This window comes from Rhineura floridana, chromosome 2 (assembly GCF_030035675.1).
Source record: "Rhineura floridana isolate rRhiFlo1 chromosome 2, rRhiFlo1.hap2, whole genome shotgun sequence".
Lineage (NCBI taxonomy): Eukaryota > Metazoa > Chordata > Lepidosauria > Squamata > Rhineuridae > Rhineura > Rhineura floridana.
The window spans coordinates 4,949,398-4,967,687 of NC_084481.1; the positions used below are offsets into that span (position 1 = coordinate 4,949,398).

The 18,290-nt window shown below is 38.8% G+C and overlaps 1 protein-coding gene across 8 annotated transcripts in view; it reads right to left on the bottom strand.

The window, feature by feature from the left end:
* Nucleotides 1-18,290, bottom strand: part of AGAP1 (ArfGAP with GTPase domain, ankyrin repeat and PH domain 1) — a 639,639-nt gene that overhangs the window by 75,086 nt on the left and 546,263 nt on the right. For 6 of the 8 annotated variants that reach the window (XR_009760410.1, XM_061607665.1, XM_061607664.1 and 3 more), the window contains 2 exons: nt 17,293-17,383; nt 13,263-13,485 (listed from right to left, as the gene is read on the bottom strand). Coding sequence is in view for 7 of the 8 variants with exons in the window: in XM_061607665.1 (XP_061463649.1) it covers nt 13,263-13,485; nt 17,293-17,383 (314 nt within the window). In the remaining variant the exon portion in view is untranslated. Of the gene's footprint in view, nt 1-11,263; nt 12,024-13,262; nt 13,486-17,292; nt 17,384-18,290 lie in introns of those variants that run through there. The other 2 variants (XM_061607666.1, XM_061607667.1) reach the window with 2 other exon arrangements.

Sequence of the window (18,290 nt, forward strand, 5' to 3'; positions counted from 1 at the left end):
ATCAATTTAGGATGGTATGCCAGTTATGACCCTAACTGGAGAAGCTGAACCATGCCTGAATAATCCATGCATTAGTCACACTCAGGTTAGAGTACTGCAACGTGCTCTTTGTGGGACCGACTTTGAAAATGATGCCCACTTGCTGGGTACATTCAATTGGTGGGCATGAGAGACAGAACCATTTTGATGGTGCCCCCCAGATTGCAGAGCTGTCTCTCCACAGAAGTTTTGAGACTGCAGATTTTAAAACAGGCTTTAAAAACTCACTTTTTAAAGGACCACTTTTCCTTAAATGTAATCATTCTCTGAGAACTTGAAGAATGTTGGATTTCTCTTTTAATTTCTATGAGCAGTAATCACATCCGTCCTTAGGGATATCTAAAAATAGCTTCTAAGTGTGAACTAGGAAGTGACATAGCTGGAAAATGAGTCCATTATTCTCTCTCCCCGCACACTCATCTTCCTTTTCCAGCCACTCCATTTCATTTCCACACCCTCTCCATAGCTAACAATATTCTGTGGTCAATTAGTCCTCAATGGGCTATTTTCAGAATTCTAATCCACACTAGTTTTGTTCCCCTAATTTATTTTACGCCTGAAAATATCCCATGTCTGATGATACATGAATGGAGTCTGAACTTGGACTGACTGACCAGGGAAGAGATATTGCTGTCGTGGTGTACAGCTCAAGGAAAATGTCAGCCCAATGTTAAGCAGATATGAAAAAGGTACATTTCATATTAGGGATCATTAGGAAAGGGACTGGCAATGAAAACTGTCAATATCATAATGTTTTTATACAAATCTATGGTTCAACCACCCTCAGGATACTGCGTACAGTTCTGGTCATTGGATATTGTAGAGCTGGAAAAGGTGCAGGAAAGGGCTACCAAAATGATTATGGTCTGGAGCAAATCCCCAATGAAGAAAGGTTACAATGTTTGGGGCTTTTCAGTTTAGAAAAAAAGGCAAGTAAGGGGGAATAACAGGTATATAAAATTATGCATGGTAAGCAAAAAGTGGATTGAGAGAAGTTCTTCACTCATAATACTAGAATGCAGGGTCATTCAATGAAACTGAGTGGTAGGAGATTTGGGACAGCCAACCGGAAGTAATTCTTTTACAGCACATAGTTAAACTATGGAATTTGCTCACATAAGATGTAATGATGACTGCCAATTTGTATCCCTTTCAAAGATTAGACAAATTCATGGACAATAACAATTGTTGTTGATAACAAGCTGACTATGAGCCAACAGCGTGATGTGACTACAAAAAAGGCAGATGCTATTTTAGGCTCCATTGACAGAAGTATAGTTTCTAAACTGTGTGAAGTACTAGTTCCCCTCTGATCGGCACTGGTTAGGCCTCATCTTGAGTGCTGCAAACAGTTCTGGACACCACACTAAGAAGAATGCAGATAAATTGGAACAGGTTCAGAGAAGGGCAACAAGGGTGGTCAGGGGACTGCAAACAAAACCCTATGAGGAGAGACTGAAAGAACTGGACATGTTTAGCCTTGAGAAGAGTAGATTGAGGGGAGATAGGATAGCAAAGTACTTGAAAGGTTGTTACACAGGAGAGGGCCAGGATTTCTTCTCGATCATCCCAGAGTGCAGGACATAGAATAATGGGCTAAAGTTACAGGAGCCAGATTTTGTGTGAACATCAGAAAAAATTTCCTGTTAGAGCAATATGACAATGTAACCAATTACCTAGGGAGGTGGTGGGCTCTCCAACATAGGAGGCATTCAAGAGGCAGCTGGACAGCCACCTGTCAGGTATGCTTTAACCTGGATTCCTGCATTGAGCAGGGGGTTGGACTGGATGGCCTTATAGGACCCTTCCAACTCTTACTATTCTATGATTCCATGATCCGGTTGACCACTGTGAGAACAGAATGCTTAGACAGGCCTTTGATACGATTCAGCAGGGCTTTGCTCATGTTCTCCCTCTGTGCATGGGCATGCTGTTTGGGCAAGCCTGCAATGGCTTGAATTGGAAAATGAGGGAATGATTCCCATGGACTTGACACATCTTGCAAGAATACTTAAAAGGGAAGAGGTAAAGAGGAAGGAGAAAAGACTAGCCTAAGATGGTGATGGGGAATGAAGAAATAACATGAAAAACTTTGATTGCTTATTCAAGACTACTTAACATGAGTCTAGTTCTTACTCAGGTGGCAAATCTGTATCTGGGATACACCACTTCACACTAACAATTAATGTTAATCAGAAGATGAGTGATAATAAAGGACTGGTAGGAAAGGAAGCCCACTGATAGTTCTGGGGGTGAGGGCTCACACGAACATGGAGCTGGCACTGGTTTGGGGGGTGGGGGAGGGGGTGTCAAACTGCTTATTATATTTGTATCTGCTATTGAACATATTTTATTCAGAAGCCTGTGCTGGGCAATTAACACCACTGCCCTCTCTCGCACACACCATTTCCTCAGGAGTTTTGACTTTGTGAGACAAGTACACAGACTACTAAACACTCCAAGCTGCACATGCATATTTTTTGAGATCATTAAGTTCTCCTAATTTGTAAGTGGTGATCATGCAGAATTTCATGTCTTAAGACAAAAGTCAACAACTGCCAACTCCTAATTCAAAGATGCACAGACTTTTCAATTACCTGTGATCTTTGCCAAACATAGTCAACACTAAAACTACAACAGGTGTATCCAGGTGTTTGCCCGAACACACAAACATGTAAAATTTCTCCTCAACTGGGGACCCTGATAAAGCAGGGTCCCAGACTATGCGAGACAGTCCACATCTATTCAAGCAACCACGAGTAAAAGGGAGATCAGAGATTGAGCACTTGGGGCCATGCATTCAGAGATGTTGGGGGTGGAACTTGCATGCGTGCCCATGCCTCTCATTCATGGACACTGCGTTTTCCTGAAAACACCTAATGTGAGTGGTCTATCTAGGAGAAAACTAACAACAAAAAGCTTCAATTATTCATGGTGATATCAAAAAGTTCTAGGATAATGAAACATATTAGATTTTAAAAAGCTATTAATATAGGGTAATATCCAATGTTCATCATACTAAGAGTAGATCCAGTGAAATCAATGGATTTAAGTGACTTAACTTTAATAACTTAGAATATGACTTAGCTAGGTATCACCAACAGCCAGTAACATTAGCTCAATTTATCCTCAATCTTTTTATACAATTTTTTTAGACTACTGATAAAATAAATCCCATAGATAGCACATACAATTGATTGGCAATCACTGGATCCTGATTTTGGTTCAAAATTATGTTTCTGAGATTGTGAAACTGGTGGTTTTTCCCCTGTGAAACCAGAAAAAGGAACTTTTTACTGTGAAGATAATTTCAATCTACAAATGCAAATTAGGAGAACAATTTGTGGGCTTCGTGGAAATGAAAAAGAATCTGTTTTTGTAATGCACAATTACCCTAAATTATTGGGTTTCACAAATATACATGCTTAGATTCTAATCTGAATTTGTTTCAGCACCTTTCCCCTCAAATGTATTGGATATTACCATCAAGCTGAGATATCTGAGTCAGAACAAATACTCTGCACGTGTTTGCATACAATTCTATATCTATTAACTGGGACCCAAATAGGAATGGAAAGATCTGTTAATTTCGGTTCTCTCAGTTTCTCATGTTTCTGATCTTAAATTCAGTTCTCCATTTCTGCAGCAATTTATGATTAAAAAAAATTCTCATGAAAATTCTTCAGCATTTTTGTGTAAAAGTCTGATAAAACACATTGTTATGCGGTTTTGACTCATGTACATGTTTTTACAAGTAATTTCTTGTCATATAATGCATTTTTGGAAGTTACTTTCACCAATATATGTTTTTGTTGTTTGTGCCTTCAAGTTGATTATGACTTATGGCGATCCTATGAATCAGTAACCTCCAACAGCATCTGTCGTGAACCGCCCTGTTCAGATCTTATTTCAGGTCTGTGGCTTCCTTTATGGAATCAATCCATCTCTTGCTTGGCCTTCCTATTTTTCTACTCCCTTCTATTTTTCCTGGCATTATTGTCTTTTCTAGGGAATCATGTCTTCTCATAATATGTCCAAAGTATGATAACTTCAGTTTTCATCATTTTAGCTTCTAGTGACAGTTCTGGTTTAATTTGTTCTAACATTATTAATCTTTTTCACAGTCCACGGTATGCGCAAAGCTCTCCTCCCACACCACATTTCAGATGAGTTTATTTTTCTCTTATCCGCTTTTTTCACTGTCCAACTTTCACATCCATACATAGAGATCGAGAATACCATGGTCTGAATGATCCTGACTTTGGTGTTCAGTGATACATCTTTGCATTTGAGGACCTTTCCTAGTTCTCTCATAGCTGCCCTCCCCAGTCCTAGCCTTCTTCTGATTTCTTGACTATTGTCTCCATTTTGGTTAATGACTGTGCTGAGGTATTGATAATGCTTGACAAGTTCAATGTCCTCATTGTCAACTTTAAAGTTACATAAATCTTCTGTTGTCATTACATTACATTATATATGTAATTTCCCTTAATATAGGCATTTTTATGAACACTGGTTGGTTGGTAAACTGCATCGCAAAATGTGGATAAGTATGACTTTTGAAGGATGGTTGTGTTTTGGTTCTCGTATTATTTAGGAAAGTGTGAATTTGATAAATTTGGCTTTAAATGTGGACTGAATCAAATTTCTCGCCCATCCCTAGAGCCAAAGGATTGCTTAGATGTATAGTTGGCCATTTCTAGGGACTTCCTTCTTAAAGCAGACTCTTGCAATTCCCAAAGAGAAACTTGTGAATGTCAGGGAACCCCTGAAGCAGCATTTGACACAACACAAAGATATAAAACAAAGGGAAATTGGGAAAGTTCACATGTAGATTTGGAAGCATCTTAGGCATTTACATTGTCATCTAGCCAATATACTGAAATTTCAACATTATGCATTATCATTGAGGAATCTAACATAAAGATGTTATTCCTACAAAAAGAAGAAAAAGTACAAGCTCACTCCGAAATTGTTGACATACTCATAATGAACCTCTAGTAATAAACCTAATTTTAAAAACCACAAAATTGTGTCCTCAGTCATTTAACACCCCAATTTATTTATTTCTGATGTACAGTAATGGGCAATGTTTGGAACAGAAAAAGAAAGAGGGGGTATGAAGCTCTTCAATACATCTTAAGATACTGACATGACTTACTGCAACCACTAAATTGACAATTCTGCTGAGCTCAAAGGGTTCCACAAGGGGAAACAGGCTTGGGTCACATTTATGTACTGCTATCACTCTTACACAAGACCCTCTGTAGCGCAGAGTGGTAAGCAGCGGTAACGCAGCCGAAGCTCTGCTCACGGCTGGAGTTCGATTCCAACGGAAGGAGGAAGTCGAATTTCCGGTAAAAGGGGTCGAGGTCCACTCAGCCTTCCATCCATCTGTGGTCGGTAAAATGAGTACCCGGTGTATGCTGGGGGGTAAAGAAAGGCCGGGGAAGGAACTGGCAATCCCACCCCATATATACGGTCTGCCTAGCAGATGTCGCAAGACGTCACCCTAAGAGTTGGAAATGAGTGCGGGGACACCTTTACCTTTTACCACTCTTATGACATATAGCAATTTGGACAGCGCCCCAAATTCAAGACAGATATAGGCAGTACATTTGTAATCCTAAAATGAACACTGAGCAAAAGTTACTAGTGAGCATGAGCATTAAGATACAGATAAGCAAACATATTATTAATTCCTGTTCTAAAGATGGACTTTCCCTTTCTGTTCTCCAAACGTCCAAACGTGCTATATTCTTTCATCAAGCAAAATTCTGTCTCAGTGCGGCTGTTCAGACACCATTTCACTGCCATACCAGTCAAAATCAATGCTTTAGGTGTCTGCTTCAATGGTATCAATAGCAACTAGATAGGAAAAAAGTCTTGATTTGAACCCCAATTCATTTAATTGTCATAACATTGATTAGATCTAATGTGACCCACATTATTGAGGGAGGGTTTAAGGACAGATGCCCCCAAGACATTAAATTTAATATTGAATACACTTGGAAAAAAATGTCAGCTGTTGCACAATCCATACTGAAAGATTTTTCTTTTTTCTCCCTTTCCTGGGAGTAATTAAAAGATGCTTTTCTTGACTAATGATCCCCTGTTTAGAAATAGGAAGTCGATATTCCTCCTGCAGCAGTCAGCTTCAATTTGTCACACTGCTCCAGAAGTTTGAGAAGTGGTTCTCAGGGTTGTTTGGTAATTGCTGGAGCCAATTACAAGCTTTTTAAAGCTGACCTAATCAGTGGTCCACTGAAAACAATCAGAAGCCAGCTGGTCTTGTTTCTATCGTAGGTTCAAAACGCCCCCCCATGCTACTTCATAAACTTTCTGTGCTTCTTTCTCAGTACAGTCACACAAGTCACAGATATTAACTTTTGCAAGCTATAGCAGCTTACCAAGATATTTCATGAGGATTATATGATTTAATGTTCAGTGTAGCTTCCACTTTACTTCTGGTTATAACTAGTGACCTGTTTCTAAATACTAGATTATTAAGTTAGGTCTGATATTAATGTTAAGATCCCCTGAAATATTTGAATTTTCACACAAGCAGTTAAAAATGGTAAAAGCAAAGACATTTCCCATACCAAACACTTAGAATTTACCCTACTTGATAGTATTCAATGGCGGTGGAGTTTCTACCAATCAATATACCTTTTCTTATCTGTATTATTTACATAATATTATCTGTGTGCACTGTGTTACAAAGTTCTGTCCCAAGAAGCTGACAACCTAAGTTCAACATAGGAACGAGAGGGAAATCAAAGCAGATTATCAAGGAAAGAGGATGCTTAGAGTATGGGCAGAGTACTTTAGGCTGCAAAGCTCTATTGAAGATGCAGAATTTCACTTAATTATATACTACTCTGAATTAGATTATGTATGAATGAGAAAATAAATTTAAGAGAGTTGGGCACAACAGGAGATTGACACTGGGGGAAAAAGCTGTGTGTGTGTGTATGTCGTGATGATGGTCAAAACATTCCCCTGCTCCTCCCCAAATTTCTATGGTCCACAGGAAGTGAACGTGCATTAAAATGTACATAATTTGGAAGGCTTAGATCAGTGTTCTCATCTATTGCTGAGCTGTAATTTGTGGGTTGCTTGGACTAGGCTTTGTCTAACAATCTATCTGTGTCAGGGCTGCAATTACTTTGGGATCAAGGGTGGAGCTGAGCTTGCCCCTCAACTCATCATGGGGCTTCACTTGCCTTGGGTTCAGGGAAAAAATGAGGCCTGGCACACGATTTTCCTAAGCACAGACTAAGCCTCTTATGGATTAAAGGGTAGAGACTGGATAAGCATTTCAAAGGGCGGCAGTACTATATTTCCAAAACTTTGGCGTCCCACCCTAACCAAAGAGAGATTTTGCTATTATTGACAGAGCCCCCCATGCTAACCAGGATGGATAAGGTGTAGTGGAGAATGGTAGAAGGGTAGAGAAAAACTGGAAATTACGAACAGTGAAATGGCAAGTGGAGAGAAATGGCAGAGAAGTGGTTACATGGATAGATGTTAGGAGAGGAGGAGGCTATAGTGGCTGAAGTGCAGATGGTAGTAGAGAATGGAAGCAAAAGGGAAACCTTGGATTCCCCCACCGAAAAACACAATGACTCAATCCCAACCATGACATCTCATGGGCTTTAATGTTATTTAAACATTGATAATTACATTTAACACATTTCTTTCAAAATGAATGATAACTTTTGTTGTTATGTGCCTTCAAGTCGACTACGACTTACGGCGACCCTATGAATCAGCGACCCCCAAGAGCATCTATCGTGAACTGCCCTGTTCAGATCTTGTAAGTTCAGGTCTGTGGCTTCCTTTATGGAATCAATCCATCTCCTGCTTGGCCTTCCTCTTCTTCTACTCCCTTCTGTTTTTCCCAGCATTATTGTCTTTTCTAGTGAATCATGTCTTCTCATCATGTGTCCAAAGTATGATAACCTCAGTTTCATCATTGTAGCTTCTAGTGACAGTTCTGGTTTAATTTGTTCTAACACCCAATTATTGGTCTTTTTCGCAGTCCATGGTATCCTTAAAGCTCTCCTCCAACACCATATTTCAAATGAGTTGATTTTTCTCTTATCTGCTTTTTTCACTGTCCAACTTTCACATCCATTCATAGAGATCGGAAATACCATGGTCTGAATTATCCTGACTTCAATGTTCAGTGATACATCTTTGCATTTGAGGACTTTCCTAGTTCTCTCACAGCTGCCTTCCCCAGTCCTAGCCTTCTTCTGATTTCTTGACTATTGTCTCCATTTTGGTTAATGACTGTGCCGAGATACTGATAATCCTTGGCAAGTTCAATGTCCTCATTGTCAACTTTAAAGTTACATAAATCTTCTGTTGTCATTCCTTTAGTCTTTTTCACGTTCAGATGTAGTCCTGCTTTTGTGTTTTCCTCTTGAACTTTCATCAACATTCGTTTCAAATCATTACTAGTTTCTGCTAAGAGTATGGTATCATCTGCATATCTTAAATTATTGATGTATCTCCCTCCAGTTTTCATACCTCCTTCATCTTGGTCCAATCCTGCTTTCCACATGACATGTTCTGCGTAAAGATTAAATAAATAGGGTGATAAAATACACCCTTGTCTCACACCCTTTCCAATTGGGAACCAATCGATTTCTCCATATTCTGTCCTTACAGTAGCCTCTTGTGCAGAGTATAGGTTGCGCGTCAGGACAATCAGATGCTGTGGCACCCCCATTTCTTTTAAAGCATTCCATAGTTTTTCATGATCTACACAGTCAAAGGCTTTGCTGTAATCTATAAAGCACAGGGTGATTTTCTTCTGAAATTCCTTGGTTCTTTCCATTATCCAACATATGTTTGCAATATGATCTCTGGTGCCTCTTCCCTTTCTAAATCCAGCTTGGACGTCTGACATTTCTCACTCCATATATGGTAAGAGCTTTTGTTGTAGAATCTTGAGCATTACTTTACTTGCATGGGATATTAAGGCAATCGTTCGATAATGACTGCATTCCCTGGGATCCCCTTTCTTTGGAATTGGGATGTATATGGAACGCTTCCAGTAACAGAGTATGATAACTGAATATCAACAAAATATTTTCTAGGAAAAAACCCATACAGTTTCTCAGTGCCATTAAAAATGATCTGCATATAGTTAATTTGCTAATTTAATGGACTCTGTACTCTTCAGTACAGACTGGCATTTCTTACTTATCCTCTCTGCCTTCCAACTTCAGACCCTTTACCACTGCAACATGTAAAATGGACAGAAATTCAACACTTTGCTTAATCCCTTTGTAATATGACTGCTCTTGCTGCGATGCAGAGCATTTTGCTGCTGCTCCAAATCAAGTTTAAGGAGGCTGGAAAAATATTTCTTCCTATACTAATTTCATAGGGAAGCTGTCGTTTAAATAGCCATGTAGGATGGCCCACTATGACAACAAATTGAAATGGCTTATTGCTCAGTGACTAAGTATTGCATGTTCAAAAGCGAGCATGCTATTTTTTACTTGCTTTTCTATTGATTGTACCTGAGGCAATACACAGAACAAGCAGAAAAGGGCTCAGCAATATTTTAGAACAATCAGTTAACACAAACATACCAACCATATTAAGGAAGAACATAAGGAGAGTCTGCTGGATCAGGCCAACGGCCCATCTAGTCGAGCATCCTGTTCTCAGTGGCCAACCAGTTGCCAATGCAAAACCCACAAGCAGGACCTGACTGCAAGAGCACTCTCCCCTCCTGCAGTTTCTAGCCACTGGTGTTTGGAAGCATACTGCCTCCGCCTATGGAGTCAGAGCATAGCCATCATGGCTAGTAGCCACTGATAGCCTTTTCCTCCATGAGGGCCACTGCAAAAGAAGAGATGTTTATGTTTGAAACTGTGGAGAGTGGCAAGGCAATGATGACAGTCCTCTTTAGAGATGTTACTCCAGAATGGAATATACTCTATTCTAGATAGCAAAAGATTGAACCCTGGGGGAAAAAAAAATCACACAGAGCAAGGTCTTTGCATCACAACTCAGCACACAGGAAGTTTCATCATGAAGAAGGTGCTCCTACAAGTATGCCAGATGCAGACTGTGCAGGTTTAAAAGGTAACAGCAACTGTGCCCAAGAGCTCATCTGGAAGTCAATGTAGACAAGGAAGCATTGGAATAATATGCTTTCCACAAGCACTGTCCATTAATAGATGAGCAGTTACGTTTTGCAGCAACGCTACCTTCCAAATCGTCTTCAAGGGCAAGCCCAAATAGAGTGCATTAGAGTAATCTATCTGAGACACTACCAGTGCATGAATGACAGTTGTCATGACTACAGTATACAGGAATTACATATAACAGATTTGGCCTATTTTTACCCATCCTAATTTTGGCCAAAATTAATAGGGTGTGTATAGCATGAAATTTAGTGAATTTAGGGATGCAACAAATATTTGTAATTATACAGTCCTGATGCAAATGTCTGCCATTTGCAGCTATGGGTGTGTTTTGAATAAAACAACTAGTTTCCAGATGGTTAAAATGCAGCCACAAAGAAGGGAGGGCAAGAAATGTGATTTGCGTTGTGCAGTTAAAAACAATTAAAGAAGTTTTCTCTTTTGAGAAACAGCGTGGCACACTCTGCAATTACAAGCTGGGGACTGACAAACACTTAGGATATCAACCACCACAGAAATCAACATGTGAAACAATTTGGAAAATTCTCTTTCTTGCAAAATTACATATTTGCTCTTGTAGAAAAATGCTTAAGTATGTGACGTTACTTTTCTGTAAGGCGGATATATTGATGAAGTAAGTTTTTCATGTCTCCCTGGTGCTTATTAGTATCCTTTCTGCTACTACAAAATTATTTAAATATCACAGCTAAGCACTGAGAATGACAGGGCAAATATTGGCCTGGAAGAACTGTTGGCTTCTTTAATACAGCCTCTAGCAATTTAAAAAAAAATATTTTACAGAGAACTCTGCCTGTGGATTAGTTTCATTCTGCAGCCTGCAAACTTCAGTCCAGATAGATGGAGAACAATATGCAATGCTGGAAATCATTCAAACGTTTATGAGCATTTATTTTAAAAAGAAATAATCATTCTTGGTACATTAAAAGAAATATTTTCTGACTACCAATGTGTGCAAAGTACATAAGAAATATTTTATGGTCTTGCTGACACCTTGGTGTTTGAAGTAACTTTATAATAGCAAATGTTATGAGTTTGTGCAAGATGGTTACTTTTTGTTTGAAAAACAAAGGAGGCAATGGCATTCCAGATCAGTAGAAAACTGAATACTCTCCCCGTCCAAAGTTATAAAACTTAACTTTTAATGGTCTGTTTTGTAGAATAAGGATGCACCATGTCAGATAACAATACAGCTTCATGAATAAAAAACTATGCAAATTAGTAGCAAAAAGTATGAAATCCAGAGAAGATTAGTCCCATTATAATTACTGAGATTTATGAGGGTAGTTGAGCATACATTTCAATGGGACATAAGTGGACCTAGGTTTTTCTATATTTTACCTCAAATTAGATCTACTCCAGTAACAACCTTTTATACTATTTCTGCCTATACAAATTCTAAATATATGCGTACAATTTATGTCTTTAAAATGAGCCAAAGATGGTACCAGAAATTCATTTTTAATGTTAATGAATTAAAATAACAGTACGGTTGACATTATGATGCAAATATTGATATATCTGTTCTGTAATATTAAAAGATGCACCAGAGATTTATAGTTATCTTTTCACAATGTCCTGGAATAGAAACCAAAGAAAGAACATGTAACATCCACACACTCACACTTCCTCTAGTTTGGAAGAAAGCGTTCAAGTACTTGAAGCTCTACTGTAGCGTTTGATGCCTGAACAGGAATGAACCACAAAAGCAAGAGTATGTAATACATCCACTTCCGAAGACGGCATAAAACACTAAACCTGGATGGATCACAGAGCCCAGGTTCATGCTAATGTCTTTTGTAAAAACAATAATAGAAAAATGCGTTATCATATTATATTTCCTCAGCCAGCATTCTTCAAACAAAGGCAGTAAACAATGATTCTCCAAAATTTACACTGTAATTTTTGTTCCCTAATTTTGTACATTTACCCTGCAGCCTATGGCAAACAGCAAAGAAACTATTCATTATTATGTTCATGCTATAGGTTGTAGGCAGGGGAAGGGGAGGCTGGCAGAGAGATCAGGTCTAGCAGGACTGCTGGCTTGCCATAACACTATTTGACAGCTGTACCTGGTAGGACATCCTTTCTAACGCTCTACATGGCTCTATGTGCCACAAAAAATAACATGCTGGGGATCCTTTCCACCTTCTACAGAGTTGATCTAAACTTGTTTCCTTCCAATGTGATAAAAGAGTCAATGGGAAAACTCACAAATGGGAGGTAGGAATTAGATAATGTCAGAGACGCAGAGCAGGGATAGAGAACCTGTGGCCCTCCTGATGTTGTTGGACTACAGCTTTCATCAACCCAAGCCAGTATGACTCATGGATGATAGGAATTGTAGTCCTGCAGTATTTGGAGGGCCATGGGTTCCTCATCCATAATTTGGGGAAATCTTTCACCTTCAGAACATGTTGGAAGAGGGTATGCTTCAACTGTGAAGTGGAAGACTCTAACTTTCCAGAACCTGGTATAGTCTACCAGTATTAAAAGTTTGCATATTTGTTTAATTTTTCTGTGTATTTCCCTCCTCTACATAATTTTTTTAAAAATTAGCTCCTTTGATTCACTATAATTGGGCAGAGTGTGTGGTGAAGAGCTGAGGAAGACAGGGCAACTTAACAGGGATCTTCTCTGTATGGAAACAATGATTATTTTTCTAATTCTTCCCTGCATGGCTCTGAATTCAGAGCAAGAAGTGGTGGACTCTCAGGAAGTAAAGATTTGGCTAGTAAGGGCCTGAAGGATCTTGCTTGCAACCCAATTAGCTATCTAGAATAGGGCAAGAGGGATTTCACCCTGTTGGGAGTAGTTAACTCATAGGTTAGACACCACTCTGACTATCTTGGAGAAGGAAGAATAGTAGGGCTCCTTAAGCGTTAGCTCCCATTTAACATTGTGGCAAATGAGAGAAGTGATTCAGGTACTTTCAAAAGATGAGTATTTCCAAATTTGATATCTGAAACTTTGGTTAGATATTTTTCACGTACATGCTTTTTTAGTTCCTGCATGCATGCTGAAACAGCCTACCTTGTGGAGTCTGGAGAGGGTTTTGCACGTCCCTGCGTATTTTCTTCCCACACACTATTTGCTAACTCATTCCCAATGGAGGACATTACTTTGATGAGTTCTATAGGCCAATCATCCAGGTCAAGTGAGCGGACACGTGACAAGTGTGTGCCAAGGTTTCGGTGTATCCCTGAGCATTCAATACACATGAGTGCTCCCAGATTTAAGCTCGCCCAGTCAGGATCTATGGGAAGAGAAAACAAACCAACAGAATGAACATATTCTAAGAACTTTTCCCACGTAGGGTTCGACCCTGAGCAGTGGTACCACTATAAAGTCTTATCTGAAGCCCCTGAGCAATACATGATGCTGGGGAGTCTGGACCCTATATCCAATTCTTAGCTAAGTCAGGGAACTTTCAGCCCATGGCTGTTGAAGAATGCATTTAGTTGGGGGAAGAAAACCAGAGGACAACGTAGCAAATCTGTTGCTACCAACATAAACATGGTATAGGATAAAAGCAAGCAATTTAAGGATAACACTCACATGAAAAAACATACACACTCTCTTTAGCTGTCATTGGGTATAATATGGCAGCAAAAGTGAGAAGGTGATACGAAATATAATGGCTAGACAACTCAGGACAAAGAGACAGAACCAAAGAACTGCTCTAAAAGTCCAAGATAAAAAGGAAAACAAATTCACTACAATGCGCGTGTATTACTAATTGCAATGACCCCTAATAATCACTGGCATCATTTTCATATTAACTACTTCACATTTAGCACACACTAATACAATAAGGAACGATGTACAAGGTACTCAACAGTTAAAAAAATAACCAATACATTTATCCAAATTTTGAGGAATTCTGTGCTGTTTTTGAAGGTTTTTTAAATTAAATAATTGCTTTAAAAAGCATACATCAAGTCTTCTCCCCCCCACATATTGTTCTACAAAATACAGTACACATACAGCTTGCACTGCAGTCTAGATTGATTCCTCTGCCCTTGTATCAGCACAGCATATTTCCTTTTTGACCCCCTTCCTCACCTTGAAGTGGGTTCTTGTCCCTTACAGGCTAAGACTTTTTATATGGTTACACTGATGGAAATGTTTTTGCTAATTTTTAATGCTTGTTATTATTGTGAGCAGCTTTGAGCTTGTTGTTGGAAAAGTGGCATACAAATACTAAATTAAGTCAAGGAATTAAAACATGCTAGATTCAGAGCTCCCTCCTAGTGCTTAAAGTGTATGTTAAAATACATTTTTATTTGGTTCACGGAACATAATATTTTCTATCCTTTTGAGAAACAAAAATAACTTTTGACTAGGTTTTTTTTCAAATCTAGCACACCACTTACATTTAATATCTATTCTTGTTAATATAAAGACCGATTAGTTCTCTTTATACCTGTTCTCCACTTACCATGGAACCTGTGTGTTTCACCTACAGGAGGAGACAGGCTGATCCAAATAACAGCTAGTTTTTCTGTTTCCAGAATGAAGAATCAGTCATTACGTGTCTCTCATTCCCATGAGAACTGGTGCAACCTGAACCCTACATAACACCTAGGAGAGCTTCCCAGCTGAGATCTGATAGGGCCCCAAGCTATTGAATTTCCTGCACTTTTTTTATTTCAGCAGGCATTTTAAATATGTTTTTCTGATTTTATGGTTAATTTTAACTCATTTTATCTTTATGGTTTCTTTTGTAACCTTATTGCATACTGCTTAGAGAGACTACGATGTTAAGTGGTGTATAAATTGCTGAAATGCATAAATAAAATAATAAATAGAAGACCCAGGGTTCAAATCCTCTCTTAGTCACAAAGCTCAGTGGGTGATCTTGGGCCAGTCACTCCCTTTCCACCTAATCTACCTCACTGGGATGTTGTGAGGACACAGTGGGGAGACAGAGAACCATGTACTTGCTATAAACTAGAACAATTTAGTACCTATCAGAGTATGTTGTGAGATGCCAGATTTTAAAAATAAAAAGCAAAACCCAATGTCATATCAGCTCGTGCAATGGGACTTCTGCTTCCTCCCCAAAATCTGCTCCAGAGAGTCCCCAAAGCCTCCCGGGCAGGTTTTGGAAGCATATGTGGAACTGCAGAGGAGAGCAGGAGGAGAACTCCTGTTGCGTGAGTAGACGTGCACTCTCCTTGTGCATGGACACCATGGGATTTCTGTTTTCACTCCATGCAATGTTCGTCTGTGGGGGGTTTTCAGACTAGTAGATGTTCCATGCCTGTTTTACATAAGTTGTCAAGGACAATAGCATGGCTTTATAACAGTTGTTTTTTCTATTTCCAGAATATTTTTATTTAAAGTTGGGTAACAAAAGTGAACAATAAAAAACTTTGTTTTAATATTTTAATTTTTAAAAAACTTTAATTTTTAAACGTCTGTTACATTTCAGTGTTTTCCTTGGGTTATGAATATTATATTAGCAGAAAATTATTCAACATCAAACCATGTTTTAAAATAAATTTCTGTGAAATTTAAGATTTATTTTGTCAGTTGTATGATTCCTTTTTGGTTTGATTATGTGTAGTGATGTTTAGCATGTTTGCTGCTGAATGAATAGCTAACAAGTGCTTTCAATTTGAGGGTCAATCTCTTTGTGCTTAGAGACCAAATATGAGTCTCAAACAAGACCAGACTAAAAAAAAATCAAACTGTACAGTACTATCACAGTTTTAGAAAGGTAATAGTGTAAACTTAGAATTAAAAAACAAAAAACCTGCAAATTGTGGCCTTTTAAAATTGCTGTTTAATTTTTCAAAATTTTAAAACACAAACTATTAATCAGTTATTCTGTTATAATTACTGGGAGGAAAAGCTGCTCAATGGGATGTGGAGGGTTTAAATACTTTTACAGAAAGTACTGGTATGGACAAAGCAACAAACCATTTATATTAAAAAAAATACATCCTTCCAAAAATACCCAGCAGAATTGAAGAGCCCAGGTAGTAGATCTTGTCTGACCGTTTTCAATTTTAAATAGTAAATGAAAACCGACAATGAAAAAGTAAAAACTTCTTCATTTACATTGTGAATTCAACTTTTAAATGTACATATGTCTGAGAATCTCAGACAACCTTATTCAGTACTTCACTGCTAACATTCAGGAGCTGGCAGAAGGGGCCGCCATACCCAGCTGCTGCTTGAAGCCTCAGGGAGGGGAGGATCTTGGCTGAGCCAGCATTGTGCATTGGAAGGAAAGAAAATACATGTTTCCTTCTGCCACCCCTTTTCCCGGAATACTGGCTGCCACAACAGAGGACTGCAGAGGGAGCCAAAAGCACCTGGATATCACATAAGTTCCCCCCGGCCCCTCCTCCGAGATGCCATCCCCAGAATGCCCCTTTTCCAGGCCTTCCTCCAGCTTCCGCTGGTACCCCTTACACTGGGCTGGGCTTCCTCTGAAGACCTCTGGCTGAGCCGAGGTGAGGGGCTTATGCCGGCGTAGCCTGGCTGAGCCAGGACCCAGCTATATCAATCGCCCCTTGGCCTGGCACATATAGCAGACAGGTATTGTTGAGAAAACGGATAAACAGTCTGTATGTGACTTTGATATTAACTTGGCCAACACTCTTCTGTTAGCTCATTTTTAAAAAATAATTCAAATACACAACAGGAAAGGGGAAAATCATGATTAGTTTTCTAATATTATGTGCTCTCTACCTGAAAAAAATGACTTTAAAATCCATTAAAAACTTTAAGATCATTTGTTTCCTCTTACCAGAGCAGAAAATCAGCTTGTTACATTGAAAAGGAATGTGAAATTGAAAAAAACCCCTCCCTCATCAAAAGTGTTCCACGTCAAGTAATGACAAAAATGAGGTCTTAATCTTACCAGCAGCATGTGTTAATTAGGATTTAATAGAAATGCACCACAAATCAAATTCCATAATAAACACTAACTAGTGAAAAGAAGAACTGGAACAGGTATTCATACAACACTGAAGCAAAGAGACTGTGCAAGCTTTATGAAGCCCAGGATAATGTTCCTTGTGTTAAAAAAAAAAAAAAAGGTACTTACTTTGTACCTCACAGTCCACACAGCGAGAATTGCCTCTGATGTTTCTTATTGACTGAAGGGCCATGGCCTCATTCTGACTTGTCAGTCGGGACTGTGTATATTTAAAGAAACACACATACAAGAAGTAAGAGCTCAAAGAGAAGGCAGATACAACACTGGTTAGCTGCTCAGAGACTTGATCCTTCAGCATCTTTAAATACTGCAATTCAATGTCTGACAAGCACAGCTCACAATATTCATCCATGTTTCTGACAGCTTAAGCTTTTATTGAACCACTGGGGCATACAGAGTACAGGGTGCCTGGAATCCAGTGGGGGCTGTCAGAGGTAGGGCAAGCTCAAATTTGAAGCTTGCCATTAATACCTAAACTGATCATAGAACAGCCCATTATACAGAGGTTCTTTTACATTAAATTAATTCCTGTCCCACTTTTATTTCATGGTTATTGATTGTTAGAAAGATATGGCAATATAAAGCAATGGCAAATAAAACATTCTATCATCAAAAGATCAGTACTGATCTAATGGCTTGCATTATGGACCTCTCTCCACAATGGCCTGCCAGTGACCTCTATTTTGACCCTTAGAGATAATCTCTATAGAGAGAGACTTTCAGCTTCTGTACCAGCTGAGTCCTGAGCAAATTTGACTAACTGTATCAGATCATGAACTTCCTGCTATAGATTTAAATGGAAGCTACATAGCACTTTATGTAAACTGGTATCTAAATATGTCATTATCTGGTATGCGTGCTGATGGTTTCCTCAACCTGTCCCCTTCTGTTGGTGTAACTCTTCATGTCAGCTTATTCAAAGTTATAACTATAAAACATGTATGATACATTAAGTAAAGCTACTACTATATTTCTCTTCCCAATTTAGGTTGCAATCTAATACACATTTACCTGGGAATAAGTCCCATTGAACCCAATGGAGCTTACTTCTGAATAGACATGTACTGGATTGCAGCCTTAATCTCTTGTTGTTGCTATTTACAACC